The 17,993-nt window shown below is 53.5% G+C and overlaps 1 protein-coding gene across 5 annotated transcripts; it reads right to left on the bottom strand.

Annotated features, from left to right (window-relative positions):
* Positions 1 to 40: 40 nt before the first annotated feature.
* RTKN (rhotekin) lies at positions 41 to 16,566 on the bottom strand. Of its 5 annotated transcripts, XM_063789709.1 has the most exons (13): positions 14,522 to 14,998; positions 13,716 to 14,142; positions 6,635 to 6,834; positions 4,782 to 4,843; positions 4,631 to 4,684; positions 4,414 to 4,531; positions 3,990 to 4,199; positions 3,010 to 3,104; positions 2,793 to 2,899; positions 2,430 to 2,558; positions 1,586 to 1,754; positions 1,331 to 1,435; positions 41 to 732 (listed from the first exon to the last, which is right to left on the bottom strand). In XM_063789709.1, the coding sequence occupies exons 2-13, from the start codon at positions 13,785 to 13,787 to the stop codon at positions 401 to 403; spliced, it is 1,653 nt and encodes a 550-aa protein (XP_063645779.1). In that variant the 5' UTR covers positions 13,788 to 14,142; positions 14,522 to 14,998; the 3' UTR covers positions 41 to 400. The 5 variants fall into 5 exon arrangements, with proteins under 5 accessions (XP_063645779.1, XP_001157465.1, XP_009440960.1 ...); XM_001157465.8 differs by lacking the exons at positions 13,716 to 14,142; positions 14,522 to 14,998 and adding an exon at positions 15,875 to 16,566; XM_009442685.5 differs by lacking the exon at positions 13,716 to 14,142 and having other exon boundaries at positions 14,522 to 14,747.
* Positions 16,567 to 17,993: the final 1,427 nt, after the last annotated feature.

The following is a 17,993-nucleotide window of genomic DNA, read 5'->3' as shown; positions in this document are numbered from 1 at the left end:
GCAGAGAGAGGCACCCTGTCCTCAGGAGCCAGGTGAAGGCTGCTGTTAAATAACTTTAATGGTTGATGTGGGAGTCACAAGGGAGGTATGTTTGCTCCAAGGGTTCTTCAGTGCCATCCTCAAAGCTGGTTAGTGCAGGGAGGTAGGGCAGAGTTGGTTCCAGTTTTCTTCCAGGAAGGGTTTAGGGAGGTCCCAGCGAGCCCCAGGAATGAGTCCCTCGGTACCATGGCAACCACAATTTAAGAGGGGCTTCTGCCCACCCCTGCAGCCTACCCCAGGTCCAGCAGAGGAACAGGAGGCCAGACTGGCCAACTTGCTATAGACAGCGCCGTATCCAGAGCCCAACTGCGCATGGGTCATTTTCTCTTCTGGGCAGATCCTATGCCAGCACCTTTCTCTCTCACACTGGTGACTGGAGCCAAGTGCGAGGTTGGCCTTTGCTGCAGAGGCCTCTGGTCCGTGGGGATCGCTGAGGTGGGAGGGGGGCAACCGAGCGAGCCCTAGGGGAGTGGTCTGGGGGGACAGCATCCAGGGAAAAGGTTCGGGGTCTCCCCCAGGGCAGGGGGTGGGTCCAGGCTGGGGCTGGGGCCACTGAGGCAGGCGAGCAGGGGTTAGGCAGGGCAGGCTGGTTTGTAAACATTGCCAGCCAGGGTGGGGGTGTCTCCAGCCTTGCGCCCTCCCGCTGGGTCAGGATGTCTGTCACCGCTGCGATGTCATCCAGCGGCTCAATAGCTGTGGCACCAGGAAGGGGTTGGGGGAGGGTTGGGCTAGTCAGAGCTCAGGCCCCAAGCCTACCCAGCCCTATCACCTGTCACTGTAATAGGAGGAAAGCAAAGCCCGGATCTCAGCGGAGATTGCGTTATCCTGCAGGAGCAGCCCCTCACCTGGGCCCCCTGGGGCTACAGGCTCTGATAAGACTGTGGGACATGGGGCACAAGGTAGATGGGGATGGGAAGGGGAGGAGTGGGGAGCAGAGGTGGGTGAAGAAACCAAGAAAGAGGAGAAAATGAAAGCAGTGCCAGGCAAGTGAGGGGTCAGAAGAAGAGACAGGAATCCACATGCAGAAAGGGAAACAGAAAAGAAGAAATTAGGAAAGAAATTAATGAAATGATCCTGGCTCATTGGGGTTTTGTTTTGAACTTTGGTGGAGGTGGTTCTAAGAAGAGTTGGAGAGGAGAAAAGAACACACAAGATTGGGTGAGACTTGGGTCCCCAGAGATCTGGTGTAGCCCAGAGTGTGCTTTCTCTCTGTTTCCATTATCTGGTTTCTCTTGAAGTCCCCAACCCTACTTCCCATTAGCTTCCTGGAGTTCGCATTCCTCTCACTTACCCATCTCATGGTACAAGGACCCCTGCTTTGCCAGTGCTTGGGGTGGTTTCCGGGGAGCAGGAGTTTCAATTTTCATGATTTCATCACAGCATTGCTTCCACTGGCCTGGAAGAAGAGCGCTGATTAAAAGAGAGAGCCAGGCTGCCCTTTCTCCTGCTACATGCCCTTCCACACAATCTTGAAACAGAGGCCTTTAGTAAAAATGACAAACTCCAGTTCTTCCCAAAGGTTCAACCCAGCCCCCTTCTCTCTTACTCATGTCAAAGAAAAGCTGCCACAGAGCCTCCATCCAGCTCTGCAGGGCTTCCCGACTTTCTGTCTGAAGGGTGTGTGTCACCTCATCATCCCCATACTGGTTACTGATGCTTAGGGTGAAGGGCCGTCCTAGAGCCTGGTCCAGCTCCCCTGCCCGGACTCGAGTCTCCTGCAGGAGAAAGAAGAGGTCTACCTTGGTCACAGAAGTTGGCAGTGACAATCAGGCAGCCTTGATCACGCCTGCCTTAGAAGGATGAGCTTGTGGGGCTTTTGCTGAGCCCTCTCATTTGCCTCCTACTGACCAGAGTAGGAAGGAATGGCAAAAAAGGGCTGGGGATGAGACAGCCAGTCCTGAGTCAGGGGAGGAGGAGCAGCTTGAGACAGGGAAAAAGGGATTGAGCAAGGCAGGGAAGACACAGAGGTAGGCAAGGATGCTCCAGCCAGAGGTCCCTCAGAACTGACAAAAAGTAGGCAGGAAAGCCCATAAAAGGGATAGGGAGCAAAGAAAGGCAATTGGACCTGGAGAGAAATGGGAAGTGGTAAAGTAGATATAAATTGGAATCTGAGGGAGAAGAGGGAGAGAGGATGAAAAGCCCTGAACCTGCAGGCGAGAGAACCCTCTCTGAGATTTGGCAGGGACTGAGGATGGCAAGTGAATGGGACGATCCTCTCACAGTGATGCTGTAGTTGGGGAAAATATGGGCCCCTGAAGCTGGATGTGGCACTGTCAGGAGCAGGAGGCCTGCTTCTATCTCTCTGAGGTATGTGCCCACCCTCCTGGGGCCTGAAGGAGAGGCTCCTGGGCCTGTGCCCTTGGTGGCCTTACTACCAAGGGACCCATCACCTTGTTGACAGCAATAGTAAGCAGCGGCTCTTCCCCAGTGTCTGCATCCTCAGGTTGCCGGTAACAGAAGAGGTTTGTGCCTTTCAGAACTCCATGCACTTGTGCCCAGTTCTGCATCTCCCCAGCTTGCTGCACAAATGACTCAACATTTTCTGGGGAAGTCATGGCCCCCAGTATCCCTCTTCTCAGCCCCCCATGAGAACCTGTTCATTTTGTCCACCCTGCTGTCCATTCCTCCCCTTGTCTGGCCGTACCCCATTTCTTCCACCCAAATCTTGATTTTTCATTAGCTCTTCTATTCCTGGTTATCCAGCTGTCCTCTGCCTTCTCCCTGCTCCCTTCCACTCCTCAGGGCCCCCTCACCTGCACCCTGAGGGTACCACTTGCAGTGGGCTGAGTCATGCAGAGAGGCTGAGCTGCCAGACGGCAACACACGCTACCATAAAGGGGCAGCCAGGCAGGGTTCTCCTCTGGGGGAGGAGGAAGTGCAGGGTGAGGTAGGGGAATGAGAAGGGGACCATCCCACAGCCCCTCTTCTCACCATCACATGTGTGTGTCCCCCATGCACACACATACTTACCATGACTGGCAAGGGTGAGGTCATGTGTGCGGAATCCATCTTGCACTGCTGCCAGGGTGAGTGTGGTGTGAGCCAAGAGGTGGTAACGAGGACCACTAAGGGAGATAGGAGAGAGCATCAGCCAAGGGAGGGGCATGTTGGCCAGCAGGAACTCTAAGGGCTGAGCAGATCTGCCCCATTGTTCAGACTGCCCCACAGAAAACTCGCTTGCCTCCCCAGAGGGTTAGGAATGAACATTTACTGAGCTCCAGCTAAGTGTCAGGACCTATGCTTTATATGTTTTATCCCACTGTATTCCTATGACAGCCCTGTGAGGTTGGTGGCATTCTTCAACTAGATGAGGCAGCTTGAGGCTTAGAGAGGTTAAGAAACTTGCCCATAATTTATAGCTGGAAAGTGGGGGAGTTTGAATTTGAACCCATATCTATGTCCAAAATCAGTATTCTGTTCACTACCCAAAGGTTCTCAAACTGCTTCTCAGAGTCTCAGTGGTCCCATGAGGTGTCTCCAGGTGCATTTAGGTACCACCACAGGTCCCAGGGTACTCTGCTCCAACCAAGAAGCTCTGCTCTATCCACATAAAATGTATTTGCTAGCCTGAGTGCTGTGGCTCATGCCTGTAATCCTACCACTTTGGGAGGCCGAGGCGGGAGGATCACTTGAGCCCAGGAGTTCGAGACTAGCCTGGGCAACATAGTGAGACCCTGTCTCTAAAAATAAAATGTATTTGCTGCTGCTAAAAAGGTAAGACCCCAGGGCCTAAGTCTCTCTGCCTTCCCACTGGTCTTCTGGACTGGCTTCAGCCCAGCTCTGGGGCGTGGGCTGGAATGCCTCCCAGCTACGTGGCCACTGCTCATTCATGTCTGTCTGCACATCCTGGCAGCAATGCAAAATGGGTTCTGCACACTCAACACAGTTCAAAGGTCACCTGTGGGCAGAATACAGGCAGCTGAGGGTGGTGTCGGTGTGCAAGGCCTTACCCAACAGCTGGGGTGGGGAGCAAGATGGGACTGCTCCCTGAACCCCCAGCACTGTCCAGCGATGCCCGGACACGCCTCCCTGAGGAGCGGCCCAGGGAGCTGCTGAGTTTGGTGGCAAGCCTCTTGGGGCCGCCAGTCAGGGCCCCCTCTTCTTCCACACAGGCCCCATACAGCTCTAACCGCAGTTCAAAGTCTGGCCCCGCCTCAGCGCTGGTGGGAGGAAGAAAGGAGGGTGGTCACAGGAAAGTCCAGGGAGGCAGAGGGTAGGGGATGTGGGTGAGGCAAGTGCAGGACAGCTCCACAGAGAAGGCCAGGTGCCCCTCCTCTCCACCCTCCCCCCATCCCAGCTTCCTCCCCTGGAACTCGCTCATCCAGAACTGGAGCAGAGTGGAGGAAGGAGGTAGCCACAGTTTGAGGTACTCACAAGAGCACATTGCTCTGAAAGGAGATGTCTGTGAGGGTCCTGTCCACTAGGATCATCTCTGTGTCCTGGATGTGTTCCCCCAGCTGCAGCAGCAGGAACACAGCCCAGCGGTGCAAGTCTGGGGACAAAGAGGGCAAAACTCAAAAAACACGTCCCACGAGAGCCTCCTACTTCAGGGTCATTCCCCTGAATTTGTCCCAGGGTGTGTGGAACTCACCACCTTTGTTCTTGAAATATTCTGTGTCCTTCCACATGAGTGGAATCCGGAGGTCTAAGGGGCAGAGGGGTAGGAATAGATGTTGAGATGGGGCAGGAGGCCGTGTGCTTGGGCAAGGGGTACCAGCAGCTGGGGTAGCTGTGCTTCTTACCAGAGATGCAGACCCGGCCGCGGCAGGGGGAGCGCTCAGCGGGCGGGCCACTGTCAGAAGGCCTGTGGATAAATCACAATGTCCTGGCCTGGCCTCTAGCCACTATTCCCCCTTGCTCTGGTCCCAACGACTCTAGGATCCCCCTGATCCCAGCACCTCAGCCACCAGGTTCCCAGCCAGGCCGACAGGCAGGGCTGAGGGACTATAAGGGAAAGTTGTTCATTGAACCCAGCAGTTTGCCAGGCTTGGGGACACCAGGGACACTCAAGCCACATTAACTCACACATAAGGCACAAGCTCAGGGCTCCTCTCTCCAAGCAACCTCCCTGACCACCTCTCCAGATCCCTGCCAAGGACAGGTGCGGCCTTGAGGGGACAGGTGCCCACAGAAAGACTTCATTTCCAGGGCTCTCCATTAAGCCCCTGGCTTAGAGGGGTCTCCAGTCTTTAATTTTTTTTTTAACAATAGGAAAGCTGCTTATTTCCCACCAACCCATTACTTCTTTGATATAGGAGGGTACTGGGTCAGAAAATAATTTGGCCAACATTTGTTCAAAGGAAAATCACCAATAGGGAGGAGTTACGTTCTATTCACTACAGACCCTTTTCCTTCCCTACCACTCCCCAACTTTGATTTCTCCTTTTTCCTCCTGGCCTGATATGCTGTACCCTACTAGTGCCCCAAGTTCTGCAGCTCCCCCACACCCCACTGCAGGGCCGGACACCCCACCTTCCTTCCCTCCCTGCCCATCATCAGGACTCACCACATGTGTCCCTTTCCTGAAGCGACTGCCAGTTCATCTGTACTTATTCATAATGCCACTAAAGTAATTACTGACTTAGTAGAGCCTTAAGCTAAATGATGTGGCACTAATGGCAATGTGTTTAGCTGCCAGGCACTTGGGGTGTACCTCAAATCACCTGTGTGGGCTGTGTGAGGACTTTGGCAGGACAGAGTCTGTCCATGCTGCCTCTCAGGAGAGGCTGTCCCCCCACCAGCTTGCCCTTCCTCTAGCTTCATGGGATAGCCATACAGTGGGTTTTCTGCCTTCTTCTGGTAGCTTCATGGGTGAGCTCCTGGCAACCTCCCCTTGTGTCAGCCTTCATGGCTGGAATGGGCACCATACCTGTGAGGGGCTGGGACTATTTCCCCTAGCAGCCTCAGTGGAGTAAGTAGGCCACTTTCCTAAAAACCAATTCTCCAAATGACCACTTTATCCAAATTGGCATATTCTTAGAATAATTTGCCAAATATTTTCCCCAATATTTTGGTTTTATCATGGCATCACTTAAGTCATTATAGACTTGTCAGATCAACAGTCTAATGTCAGTGTTGCTTACATTTTACATCCAGAAGCTGAGCCCTTTTAGAATGCACAATCTAATTTGTTTGAATGGGTAGGCTTTCCTTAAGTGGTTTCTTATTTCCTTTCCCACTCCCTGCCTCTGAAGGTGAACCCCAGATATAACAAACTATTGTCAGTATGTGATAAATTGGTGATTTTGTGAACCAGCGTTGAGGAAATTAATTTTCCAAAAGCCAGATAGCCAGTCTTACTGGATCACAGACAGGGCTTAGCAAATTAGTGCTTTTGCATTACTTGCTACCCTTCAGATCAGCTACCTTTCACCAGACACACCGACTTTTCTAAGTCCTGCCCTGGCTACTCACAAATGCGCCTCTGGGCAACACACAGTGGTGGTAAAACACCAAGGTCTCTCCCACGTCCCTGATAAGACTTCATGGGGAAGTCATCTTTAAGGTGGTCCACATGCCACACACGCACACGCTGCACCACCACCACCCAGAAGGCCTCCTGCCTCCATCGAGGCCTCGCCTCCCCCTTGCTCACCGCCGGCTTGTCTTCCCCAGCACCTGCGCCTCCTTGCGCCGCTGCAGCTCGCCCATGTAGCTGAGGATGCGGCTGTTGCACACTAGCAGGCTCTTGGTGGCCTCCAGAGCCTGCTCTCGCTGGGAGCAGGCTGCCAGCAGCTTACAGGCCCCTTCCCTCATCCGGATCTCATGGTCTAGCTTCCTCTGCAACTCCGTGTCCTAGCCAGGGTTGGGGGAAGGGTGAGAACGAAATGTCAGTCAGAGGACAGGCTAAAGCACTCCCCAGTCCCCAAGTGGGCTGTGGCCAGTAAAACTGACAAGAAACTAATGTTTTAGGCAGTTCAAGAGCAGGCATTGGGTCTCAATCTCAGCTGCCCATGAATAACCAGAGAAGCTTTGTAGCCAGGTGCAGTGGTGTGTGAGGGAGGCTGAGGTGGGAGGATCCCTTGAGCCTAGGAGATCAAGGCCAGCCTGGGCAACATAGTGAGACCCCACCTCTAAAAAAATATATAACAGCCGGGCACGGTGGCTCACGCCTGTAATCCCAGCACTTTTGAGGCAGAGGCAGGAGGATCACAAGGCCAGGAGATCGAGACCATCCTGGCTAACGCGGTGAAACCCCGTCTCTACTAAAAATACAAAAAATTAGCAGGGCGTGGTGGCGGGCGCCTGTAGTCCCAGCTACTTGGGAGGCTGAGGCAGGAGAATGGCGTGAACCTGGGAGGCGGAGCTTGCAGTGAGCCGAGACTGCACCACGGCACCCCAGCCTGGACAACAGAGCAAGACTCCGGCTCAAAAAAAAAAAAAACATATATATATATAAAACAAATAAGAAAAATAGAGATGCCCTCATGCATTTGATGGTTGGAAGTATAAATTCCTTCAGCCTCTTTTGAGTGCAATTTGGAAAAAAATCTATGAAAACTACAAATTCATATATCCTTTAATTCAGCTATCCAATACCTAGCAGTTTATCTTACACATATAATTTCACATATATCTAGGTAAAGCCATACATACAAAAATATTCAGTGCGGCATTTTTTTTTTTTTTTGAGACGGAGTCTCGCTCTGTCGCCCAAGCTGGAGTGCAGCGGTATGATCTCAGTTCACTGCAAGCTCTGCCTCCTGGGGTTCATGCCATTCTCCTGCCTCAGCCTCCCAAGTAGCTGGGACTACAGGCGCCCGCCACCACATCCGGCTAATTGTTTTTTTGTATTTTTAGTAGAGACGGGGTTTCACAGTGTTAACCGGGATGGTCTCGATCTCCTGACCTTGTGATCCGCCCGCCTCGGCCTCCCAAAGTGCTGGGATTACAGGCGTGAGCCACCGCGCCCAGCCTCATTGCGGCATTGTTTTAAACACCAAAATTAAAATCCCTTCAGTAGGACATTGGTTAAATAAGTAACAGTACATCTGTACCCTGTAGTATTGCAGACATTAAGGAAAGAGATATGCATATGTATGCAGATATGAAACAATCTCCAAAATAAATGATGTGAGAAAAGAATGGTAGTATTGCACATACTACCATTTGTGCATGATATATATATATGTATGCATGCATATCTATACATAGATATAGATATGCATGTTTATGAATAAAATATTAGTGATTGTAGGCCTGGGAGCCAGGGATGGAAAACATTTATGATACTTTTTTCTTTTTGAGACCGAGTCTCACTCTGTCACCCAAGCTGGAGTACAGTGGCGCGATCTCAGCTCACTGCAACTTCCACCTTCCAGGTTCAAGTGATTCTTGTGCCTCAGCCTCCTGAGTAGCTGAGATTACAGGCATGTGCCACCACGCCCGAGTAAGTTTTGTATTCTTTTTTTTTTTTCTTTTTTGAGACCGAGTCTTACTCTGTTGCCCAGGCTGGAGTGAAGTGGCATGATCTCGGCTCACTGCAAACTCCGCCTCCCAGGTTCAAGCAATTCTTCTGCCTAGCCTCCGGAGTAGCTGGGATTACAGGTGTGAGCCACCACACCCAGCTAATTTTTGTATTTTTAGTAGAGACGGGGTTGCACCATGTTGGCCAGGCTGGTCTCAAACTCCCGACCTCAGGTGATCCACCCGCCTTGGCCTCCCAAAGTGCTGGGATTGCAGGTGTGAGACACCATGCCTGGCCTAACTTTTGTATTCTTAGTAGAGACAGGGTTTCGCCATGTTGGCCAGACTAGTCTCGAACTCCTGGCCTCAAGTGATCCTCCCACCTCGGCCTCCCAAAGTGCGGGATTACAGGCTTCAGCCACTGCGCCCAGCCTAATGATACTTTATATATACCCTTTGTACTACTGGAAATTGTATTTCCTTTAAAAAATATTAGATCTTTGGAGTTTAAAAAAAAATGATCAGGCCCTACCTAAGATTTGCAGAATAAGAATCTCTAGGAGTGGGGCATATGTACTTTTGGAAAACTCCCCAAGTGATTCTGAGGTACACCCAGGTTGAGAACCACCAACTCATGGGAATGGACAGAAGGAAAGGCAAATGAGAGTTATCCCTCAGACTCAAGTGATGCCAGGGACATCTAGTTGGCAAGGGATCAGTGGACAAGGAGCATACCACCTACAGTGTTCACTGACGCTGCACAGAACCCTATACACCCCAAATTAAGAGAATCACCACCTACCGGCCCTCTGAGCTTGGGAGATGAGGTCAGAGGCAAGGAATGGGGATGGGAAGGTAGGTGGTCCAGGAATGAGGGACTGTGGATAAGGGCCAGCTGGGACGCCCTGGGAGAGACACCAGGATTCTCAGGAACATTCATTTAGAAAGGAGCCCTGGAGGTCCTGCTTCTTAAAAAGCAATGGGCAATTTGCTCAACCTCCCTAAGCCTCAGTTTCCCCATCTGTAAATCAGGAATGGAAATAGTCCTAGGGCTGTGAGAATTCTGTGAGGCAGGAACTTAAAGCACTTAGCACAGTGCCCAGCATGTGGTATACATTAATGGCAGGGATGCTTATTTTAATAATGCTATACTTTGGTGGTAGCAGCATTTACTCAGTCAACACTGGAGCATCCCTGTACTGTCCAAGGTTGTACATTTAAAATCCAGCTGGGAGGTGAGAGATGATGACTTTAATGGCTGCTCCATAAGTGCCATGTCATGGCACAACCATGCTCACAAGAAACAGCCTCTGTTTGCTTCTGGCTGAGTTGATCAAGGAAAGCTTCAGAGAGGAGTTGGAAGACTAACTCTATCACAGTGTACAGATTGGTTCAGGAGACAAGTCGAGCCATCCATTTGAAACAGGGGAACTAATGTGACCACTCCAAACCTGTCTTTTTCCTCACACCAGCTCTCCTCCATACACTGTGCCCTTGCATCTGTCCCTAGTGGCTCCAGCCTTCAAGTCTCTCAGACCCGAACACCCTAAATTCCCTCTTCTAAAAAGCCTTGTCCTGCCTGCCTACAGACGCTTCCTTGGCTATTTTCTGGGCCACTGTGCTAGGCCGGACTTTTATCACCTTCCCCCATCACCATCCACCCGTTTTCCTTCTGTAATAAGCCAACCCTTTCCCAAAGCCCCTCACCAGGAAGCCCTTTCAGACTACATAGGTCCTCCCAGTCTAGTTTTGTCTGCACCAGGGTTCTGCACTGCCCGACAACCCCCACCCCAGTCTGCACCCAGCTTCAGCCACAAACATCCCAAATGGGTGAGCCTGGCAGGAGGGGGACACGGAGGTGTCCTCAACCCCCATCTTGGCTAGTCTCATCCCAGTCCCAGCACTCACGGATCCTTCCCCAGCCCGCTCCATTGCGAGAGGCGCGCAGAGGCGCGCGAGGTCCAGAGAGCTGCACTGGCCTGGGGAGCCGGCTGGGCCCGAGGGCCGCGGGAAATCGGAGGAGCCAGGGCGCCAGCATAGCTGCACCGCCTCCAGCTGCAGCGCTCAGGACGCCGGTGACATCAGCTCCCAATTGCCGCGAGAGCAACTGAGGGGTACCAGGGCGCTGGAGGTCCCTCCGGGCACCTGGCTGGGCTTGGCTCAAGGCGGTGCCTCCACCGAGACTCCATCGCGGCGGGACCGGACCTCCGGGAGTGCGCCCGCGCCGCCCTGGAAAAGGCTCCTGGCCTTCACGACGTGCTCCAGCTCCGGGAGGCCCCTCCCGCGTAGCGTTTGCCCTCCAAGGTGACCCCTTGCCTGAGAGTATGGAGGGCGAATAGTGTATAAATTGGGAGAGCTGGGGCCCTAGGGAGGTCACTGGGCCCAGCATGGATGAGTGGGACCACGAGTCCAGACACCTCCTCTATTTCCCTACTGATCTCCAGCCCCAAATCCACTCTCCCAAGGCCCAAGGCCGGGAGCGCCCTAGGAAACTGGCTCCCACCCTTTCAGGCAGAGGAACTGGGAATCCTGGCTCAGGATCTGGACCCTTGTGCTTCTAGCGTTTCCCCAACCCAGGGATAGTTCCTTGTTGCCCCCTCCCCACCCAAACACACCCTCTCCCCAAGCGGGCAGCATTTCCCCTGGGAAAGAGCCCAGAGCTGGGTGTCAGCTGGACCCGGGTCAGATCCCAAGGGGCTAGAGGATGAGTCATGGGCACCACACTCATTAGGCCCCCTGTTGATATCCCTTCCACCCCTCCCACTCTCTTAAGTCTCTGACTTCCTGCTCTGCTTCTCACTACCCTCTTTTCCCTTCAGAATCTCCACCAGGGCTAAGTACAAATCCTGGCTTAGGGACTTGACAAGCCCACAGAATTTGACCCCTGGAACCTGAGTTTGTAAAATGGGGAGTATTCCACCTCCTTCGTAGCATTGTTTGAGAATTATATGGGAAAGTCTCATCTCTACCTGGGCCTAGCACATATTTTAAAATAAGCCCCCTTTACTTGCAACTTGAGTCACTTCCTCCAGAAAGTCTTCTTGGATTTACTCTTCCATGACTATCTCTTTTGCCATTCCCTGAAACATCAATGGGTCTCTCTTTTGAGGACCTGCTGAACTTGGTTGAGAAAGAACACAGCACCCTCAGCCACTCTCCTAAAGGAGAGTGACCAAAGTGAAACTAAGCCTCTCCTCTGCCCCAGAATTTGAACAGGCCTTCCACAGAGAAAATTTACATTTTTTGGAGGAGGGTAGGAGGCAGAATTTAAACATTTACATACCTAGACCAGCTCTGTCCAATAAAACTTCTGCGGTGATGGAAATGTTCAGTAGCCGTCTAGCACTTGAAATATGGCTACAGCAACTAAGGAATTAATGTTTTATTTTATTTTAATGAACTAAAAGTAATATTTAAATAGCCATATGTAACTGATGTGGACAGTGCAGAGGACTATGAATGGCAAATAGGTTTTATCTCATGCACTGATGGAGGATAATTAGGTAGAGTCCCAACGAGTTCACTGGACACCTTTCTACAAATTAGAAAAAGCTGACCCTCTCCAGGCAAACAAATTAGATAAACATGCTCCCTCCTGATGCCGCTGAAACCAGACCAGGACTCTCACCTCTGGCTGGCACCTGTGTGAAGGACACAACCTGCACAGTTTATGCCAAGACGGTCCTGAGAAAGATTCTGAGGCCAGGTCTGGGCTCGTTGATAAAGAGTGCCAAAATTGACCAGTAACATCTACTATGATCCAGGGAGTGGGGGCAGGGCTTGAAGGGGGGCAGCACATACAATATCCTGCCATTCCTGATCTAGACTCTTTGCAGTCCTGCCTCTGACCTCTCAGCAGCAGCCCCTGCCTGGTCCAGGCAGTCACTTCCACAACTTCCTCCATCTTCCCCATCTCCATAAACGGCCACACCACCCAGTTGCTTAGCCACATACCTGGGAATCATCCTGGAGTTCTCTTTCTTTGCCTTACCCCTCCCATCCAATCCATCAGCAAATCCTGTCAGACCTACCACCACCATTTGAAATCTACTCCCTTTCTCCACCATGAGCATTTTAATTCACACCACCAGGTTCACTCCCACCTGAAGTGGGAGTGAAACAGCCTCCCACCTGGTGGACATTTGCAAACTCTCTTGCCAACCCTCCACCCCCAACCCTACCCTCAACTTCCCACCAGCCTATTCTCCATAGCAGCCATCATTTAAAAACATGGCATGAGTCATTCCCTTGCTTAAAACCCTTCCATGGCCCAACATCACACTTAAGGTGAAATCCAGGTGCCTTATCATGACCTTCAAGGCCCTGCATGATCTGGCCCCTGCCCATCAGCTCCACCCCAACTACCATATTCCAGCCACACTGGCTCTCTCTTTCCCACAAATATATTACCCTCATCCTCATATCAGGGCCTTTGCCCTTCCTCCAGTCTTCACATATCTCCAAATCCTCCTGGGCTTAGCTCAAAGATCTCCCAACAGAGGCTTCCCCTGACCTCCACATCTAACACTGCCTCCCTCATCTGATTTTCATTACATCCCCATTTTCATCATAATTTCTTTATGTGATATTATTTATGTGTTTGTATGTATATTTCTGTTCTCTCACTACAATGGAACTTTCTTGTCTTGTTCACTGAGGTATCCTATGGTCGAAAGGAGCTTGGCAGATAGTACATGTTTTTACATGTGTTTAATAATACATAGCGCAAGGTGCAGTGGCTCACGCCTGTAATCTCGGCATTTTGGGAGGTCGAGGTAGGGAGATCACTTGAGCCAGGACCAGCCTGGGCAATATAGTGAGACGTCTCTGTAAAGAATTGAAAAAAACAAATACACGAATAAACAGCACCTTGCTGTCTCAAGGGCCAGCAGAACCCTTACTCATAGCCCAGAGTCCTTCTCTTCTCTAGCAAGGCTACATCCTTTCTGTAAACCTCTCTCACATTGAACTCCTCTCTTCTTCCCATACCTAAAAGGAACCCTTGTCCCCAGAATAGACATTTACACTCACCCACAGAGCTTCCTGAAATAGGTGTAAAGACCCTGCTGCAAACATAAGACTACGATGGGCAGAACTGAGCCTGGGTCCACACACTGCACCCAACACAAGGCATAGGGAACCACCTGTCCCTCTCCCCACTTTAAGCAGGCCTGGCTCTCCCCACCATGCTGTAGCAGGAATGGGCAGGGCAGAGATTGGGGCTGGGATGCAAGTGAAGGAGGTGTGTACTCCAAGGGTCGGGGGATTACCTCCAGGCTGAGTGCCATCTGCCGAATGTAGAGCATATTCAGGTCCTCCAGGATGTGCAATCTGTCCTGCATCTCTGTGCCCCCCGGTGCCCTTTCCCTTGTCAACCCCTCCAGAGGGGGGACAGATAGGTACCACACTGTCCCACAGTTCCTCCTCCCACTGTTCCCTCAGTCTTTAAAGAGGTGGCCAGCTCTTGGGCAGAGGGCAGAGGCTGCCCTTATCCCTCTGCACTCCTGTTAAACCCCTCTGGCTGCTGTGACAAATTTTCCTCGCCCACTGCTGCTCCGGGGCCCTGCCGGGAGCCAGGCAGGGAAGAAAAGGAAAGCGAAGTGAGGATGAGTGGGGTCCCAGGAGGAAAGGCCAGCTGCAGAGGGGGCTCTAGGCACAGAGTGTCCAGTCTCGCTTTGGTGGCAGCTGTTCTCCCAGCTGTGGAAGAAAAAGGCCCTTTCATTCCGACTCTGGCCGCTCCCCAGCTCCCGCCCACATCCCTGGCCTGGTGGACAGGGAATCTGTGTGCGGAGAGGGCAGTGAGGGGCAGGCACAACTGGAAGGGGGCAGGGAAACGACGCCTCATGCAGGTTCTAGAGTCATGGGGTTTGCAGGAGGTTGGAGCTTCCCGAGAGGGGTTCCAGCTTAGTTTGAGAACTAAAGTTGGGAAAAAGAGCCACACAGGTGAGGACCTCAGGGGAGAGTGAGCCCAGGGAATGGGACAAAGGGGTGAGTTGGTAAAGCAGCCCAGCCCTAGGGCCACCCCTTCCAACTCAGGGCCCCCATCCAGCCCGCTCCACCCTGGGCTCACAATTACCTCGCTTTTCCAGAGAAGGGAGGAGAGGGAGAGAGGAAGGCAGGGGTGTGCCTGTCTGCTGCTGTCCCCGCTCCCTTCTGCAGGCCCCTTCCCTTCCAGACAGGAAACCAGCCCCAATTCCGAGCCAGCTGCAGCCTAGCGCCCCCGCCTCCACGCCAGGCCCACGGAGTCACACTCTACTCGGCGGCCGCCAGGCCCTGCGGCTCCGCCCCAGCTCCTCCGAGCTGTCCCCGAAGGCCGGGCTAATCCCAGGGGCGGCCCCAGCTCACAGGCCCCTCCCCCTGGTCCCGGGCCTCGCCCCTTACTCCCCCACGCTGGCCCCACGCGGGTTCCTCGGGCCCAGTCGCCTGGGGGCAAGGGGACGCGACAAAGGCCCCCTCTCCCCAGGTCCACTAGCTTCTGAGTCAGAGAAGGCCCGGGACGCCGGGACAAGGGTGTGAAAGAGCCTCTTTGTTCTGGGCAGGCTGGAGGGAAAGGGCAGAAGCCAGGCCTGGAATCCCAGCCGGGAGGTAGAGGGGGCGGAAGGAAGGCCCACCTCACTTAACCCTTTCCAGACCCGGAAGGGAAGGCTTGGAACTGGGCTCTCCTTGGGCGAGTGTGAGTCTGACCTTGGGGACAGAAGAGTCTTCGGGGTAGCCATTCGCCCTCTCAGTCCCCGCTCAACCACACACCTTCAGCCCCGCCCTAGCCTTTAGGGCGTTACAGGTGGGGATCCAACAGGTTAACGCGTGGACGGCGGACGGGGGAAACGCTCAGCCTAGGGGCTGGACTCCTCTTAGGCCCCAGAAAAGGAGGCGGAAATTTTGCGTGTGGGAAGTAACCCCAAGGAGTTAAAAGCCCTGCAGGGGCATAGAGGAGCCTTTGAATTGGGCTTCGGGGAAGCGAGCGGCCCCGGCCTAAAGTCGGGGTTGATGACAGAGGCTGGCCCAGATGGCTGCGACAGGTTGTGGGCTGGGGCTGGCGGCTGGGGAACAAGCGGGAGCCCAGGCCAAGAGTCCGAGCGCTTGGGGCCCGCCTAGCTGCCCACCGCCCTTGGCCCGGGGATGCCCAAGACATTTTGGGGTTCAGGCACATTTTAGGAGTCGAGCTGGGGCCCTACAAATTGAGACCAACCCGGGCTTTTTCCAGGCTCAGGCAGGTAATCCTAACCAGGCCGCGGAATGGGCAGCATGGATCCGATGAAAATGCAGACTGTCCATACCTTACTTTTTAAGTCAACAACTCCGTCGGGTTTGTACCCAGACCGTGCGTCTCCGCCCCTCGGCGTGCACGCGGGCGAGGGAAGGAGGCCGAGGTGGCTGGGGCTGCCCCCGGGAGCCGCGGAAGGGGAAGGCAGGGACGCGAGTCTCTCACCTCGGGCAGGTCGCTGAAGAGGCTGAGTCGGAAGCGGCCGCGTTTGAACTCCATCTCCAGGGCGGAGCCCCTGGCCACGGTGACCCGGCTCCGGTGGTTTCGGGAGAACATGCTGGCGGCCCTGCGACTTTGCCTGCTCAGTGCGCTCCCCGCGCCGCCCGGCTTAGCCTCCTCTCCTCGGCTTCTGTCTCTCGACGCTCGCCCGCCAGTCCGGCCGGGAATCTCCCGCTGCGGGGCTCCAAACCCCGCCCCCGGAGACGACACCTGGGCCGGGCAGGGCGCGGCAACCTCCTCTTCCACCCCCGCCAAAGGCCCAGCCCGTCCGGCCAGTCCCTGGGCGCCAAGCCGACCTGGCCCGACGGCCCCGGAGCCCCCAGGGGCGCACTGCACCTCGCGAGCACTGTGGGAGCGCGTTCTCCCTGCCCGCGCGGGTCGCGAGCGCTTACCTGGACTTGGGACGGACCGAGAAGCCCTGCCCCGCCAGCCGCCCCAACCTGGCAAGCCTGGCTTCCCGGGCGCTGAAAACCCCGTGGCTCAGGGATCGCCGCGTAGCACGCTCCGGCTCTACTCGGGCCCTGGGACCTTGCCCAGTTTCAATCCCGGCAGCCTCCGAAGGTCTCAGACCATTTCAACATCCCACAGTCCCAAATGTTCCTTCTTCGTCCTCCTCCCCACCTAGGCTCCTCTGCGAGGCTATCCGCCTAAGCCTAGTGGCCACAACTGATGGGGCGGTGCTTAAACACGTCGTGAAACCCCAGCTCTGTCACTAACTAACCGTGCAATCATTAACTTGGTCCAGTCACTGGCCTTTCTGAGCTTCAGTTTTCTCATTTGTTCAGTGGGAATACTGTAATTATCTCCACTCCTCAAGTTGCTATGAGGATTACCTATAAGAATGAGGGTAAAATGCCCAGCATAGTGCCTGGCACAAGGCAAGTGCCCCATATTTGCAGTCATAAAGAGCAGCCGCGCGCGGTGGCTCACGCCTGTAATCGCAGCACTTTGCGAGGCTTAGGAGGGTGGATCACCTGAGGTCGGAAGTTCGAGACCAGCCTGACCAACATGGAGAAACCCCATCTCTACTAAAAATACAAAATTTAGCCGGCCATGGTGGCGCATGCCTGTAATCCCAACTACTTGAGAGGCTGAGGCAGGAGAATCGCTTAAACCCGGGAAGCAGAGGTTGTGGTGAGCTGAGACTCCACCATTGCACTCCAGCCTTGGAAACAAGAGCGAAACTACGTCTAAAAAAAAGATGGCTGGGTGCAGTGGCTCAAGCCTGTAATCCTAGCACTTTGGGAGGCCAAGGGGGACTGATCGCTCTTGAGCTCAGGAGTTGGAGACCAGCCTGGGCAACATGAAACCCTGTCTCAACAAAACACACACACACACGCACACACACACAAATTAGCCTGGCATGGTGGTGCACACCTGTAGTCCCAGCTACTCGGGAGGCTAAGGTGGGAGGATTGCTTGAGCCCAAAAGTTCAAGTCCAGCCTGGGCAACATAGTGGGACCCCATCTCTTAAAAAGCATTACAAATATGTATAATTTTTTATTTTTATTTATTTATTTATTTATTTTAATTTTTTTTTTTTTAAGACAGAGTCTCACTCTGTCACCCAGGCTGGAGTGCAATGGCATGATCTCGACTCACTGCAACCTCTGCCTCCTGGGTTCAATCGATTCTCCTGCCTCAGCCTCCGGAGTAGCTGGGATTACAGGCGTCTGCCACCATATCTGGCTAATTTTTGTATTTTTAGTAGAGATGGGGTTACACCATGTTGGTAAGGCTGGTCTCGAACACTTGACCTCAGGCGATACACCCGCCTTGGTCTCCCAAAGTGCTGGGATTTCAGGCGTGGCCCACGCCTGGCCAATATTATCTATCTATAGATAGATATAGATATAGATAGATATAGATATAGATATAGATATAGGTAGAGATAGATATAGATATAGATATAATCAGCTGCTTTGCTGGATGACTGGACTTACCCGGCTGGACTTACCACTCCCTGCTTCCATAAAAACAGGGTTCCCGCTAGGCGCGGTGGCTCACGCCTGTAATCCCAGCACTTTGGGAGGCCAAGGGGGGCGGATCACGAGGTCAGGAGAT

This window comes from Pan troglodytes, chromosome 12 (assembly GCF_028858775.2).
Source record: "Pan troglodytes isolate AG18354 chromosome 12, NHGRI_mPanTro3-v2.0_pri, whole genome shotgun sequence".
Lineage (NCBI taxonomy): Eukaryota > Metazoa > Chordata > Mammalia > Primates > Hominidae > Pan > Pan troglodytes.
Note: the sequence above shows the minus strand (reverse complement) of the source record. Positions and strands in the feature narration are given on the sequence as shown.

Excerpts from the sequence above, each read along its gene's own strand:
- RTKN (XM_001157465.8), bottom strand. The coding sequence starts at position 15,985 with ATGTTCTCCCGAAACCACCGGAGCCGGGTCACCGTGGCCAGGGGCTCC. Across the intron at positions 2,559-2,792 it reads GTGGTACCCTCAGGGTGCAG|CAAGCTGGGGAGATGCAGAA; the intron begins GTGAGGGGGCCC and ends TCATTTGTGCAG. Across the intron at positions 733-1,330 it reads GTCCTTGTACCATGAGATGG|CTATTGAGCCGCTGGATGAC; the intron begins GTAAGTGAGAGG and ends CTGGTGCCACAG.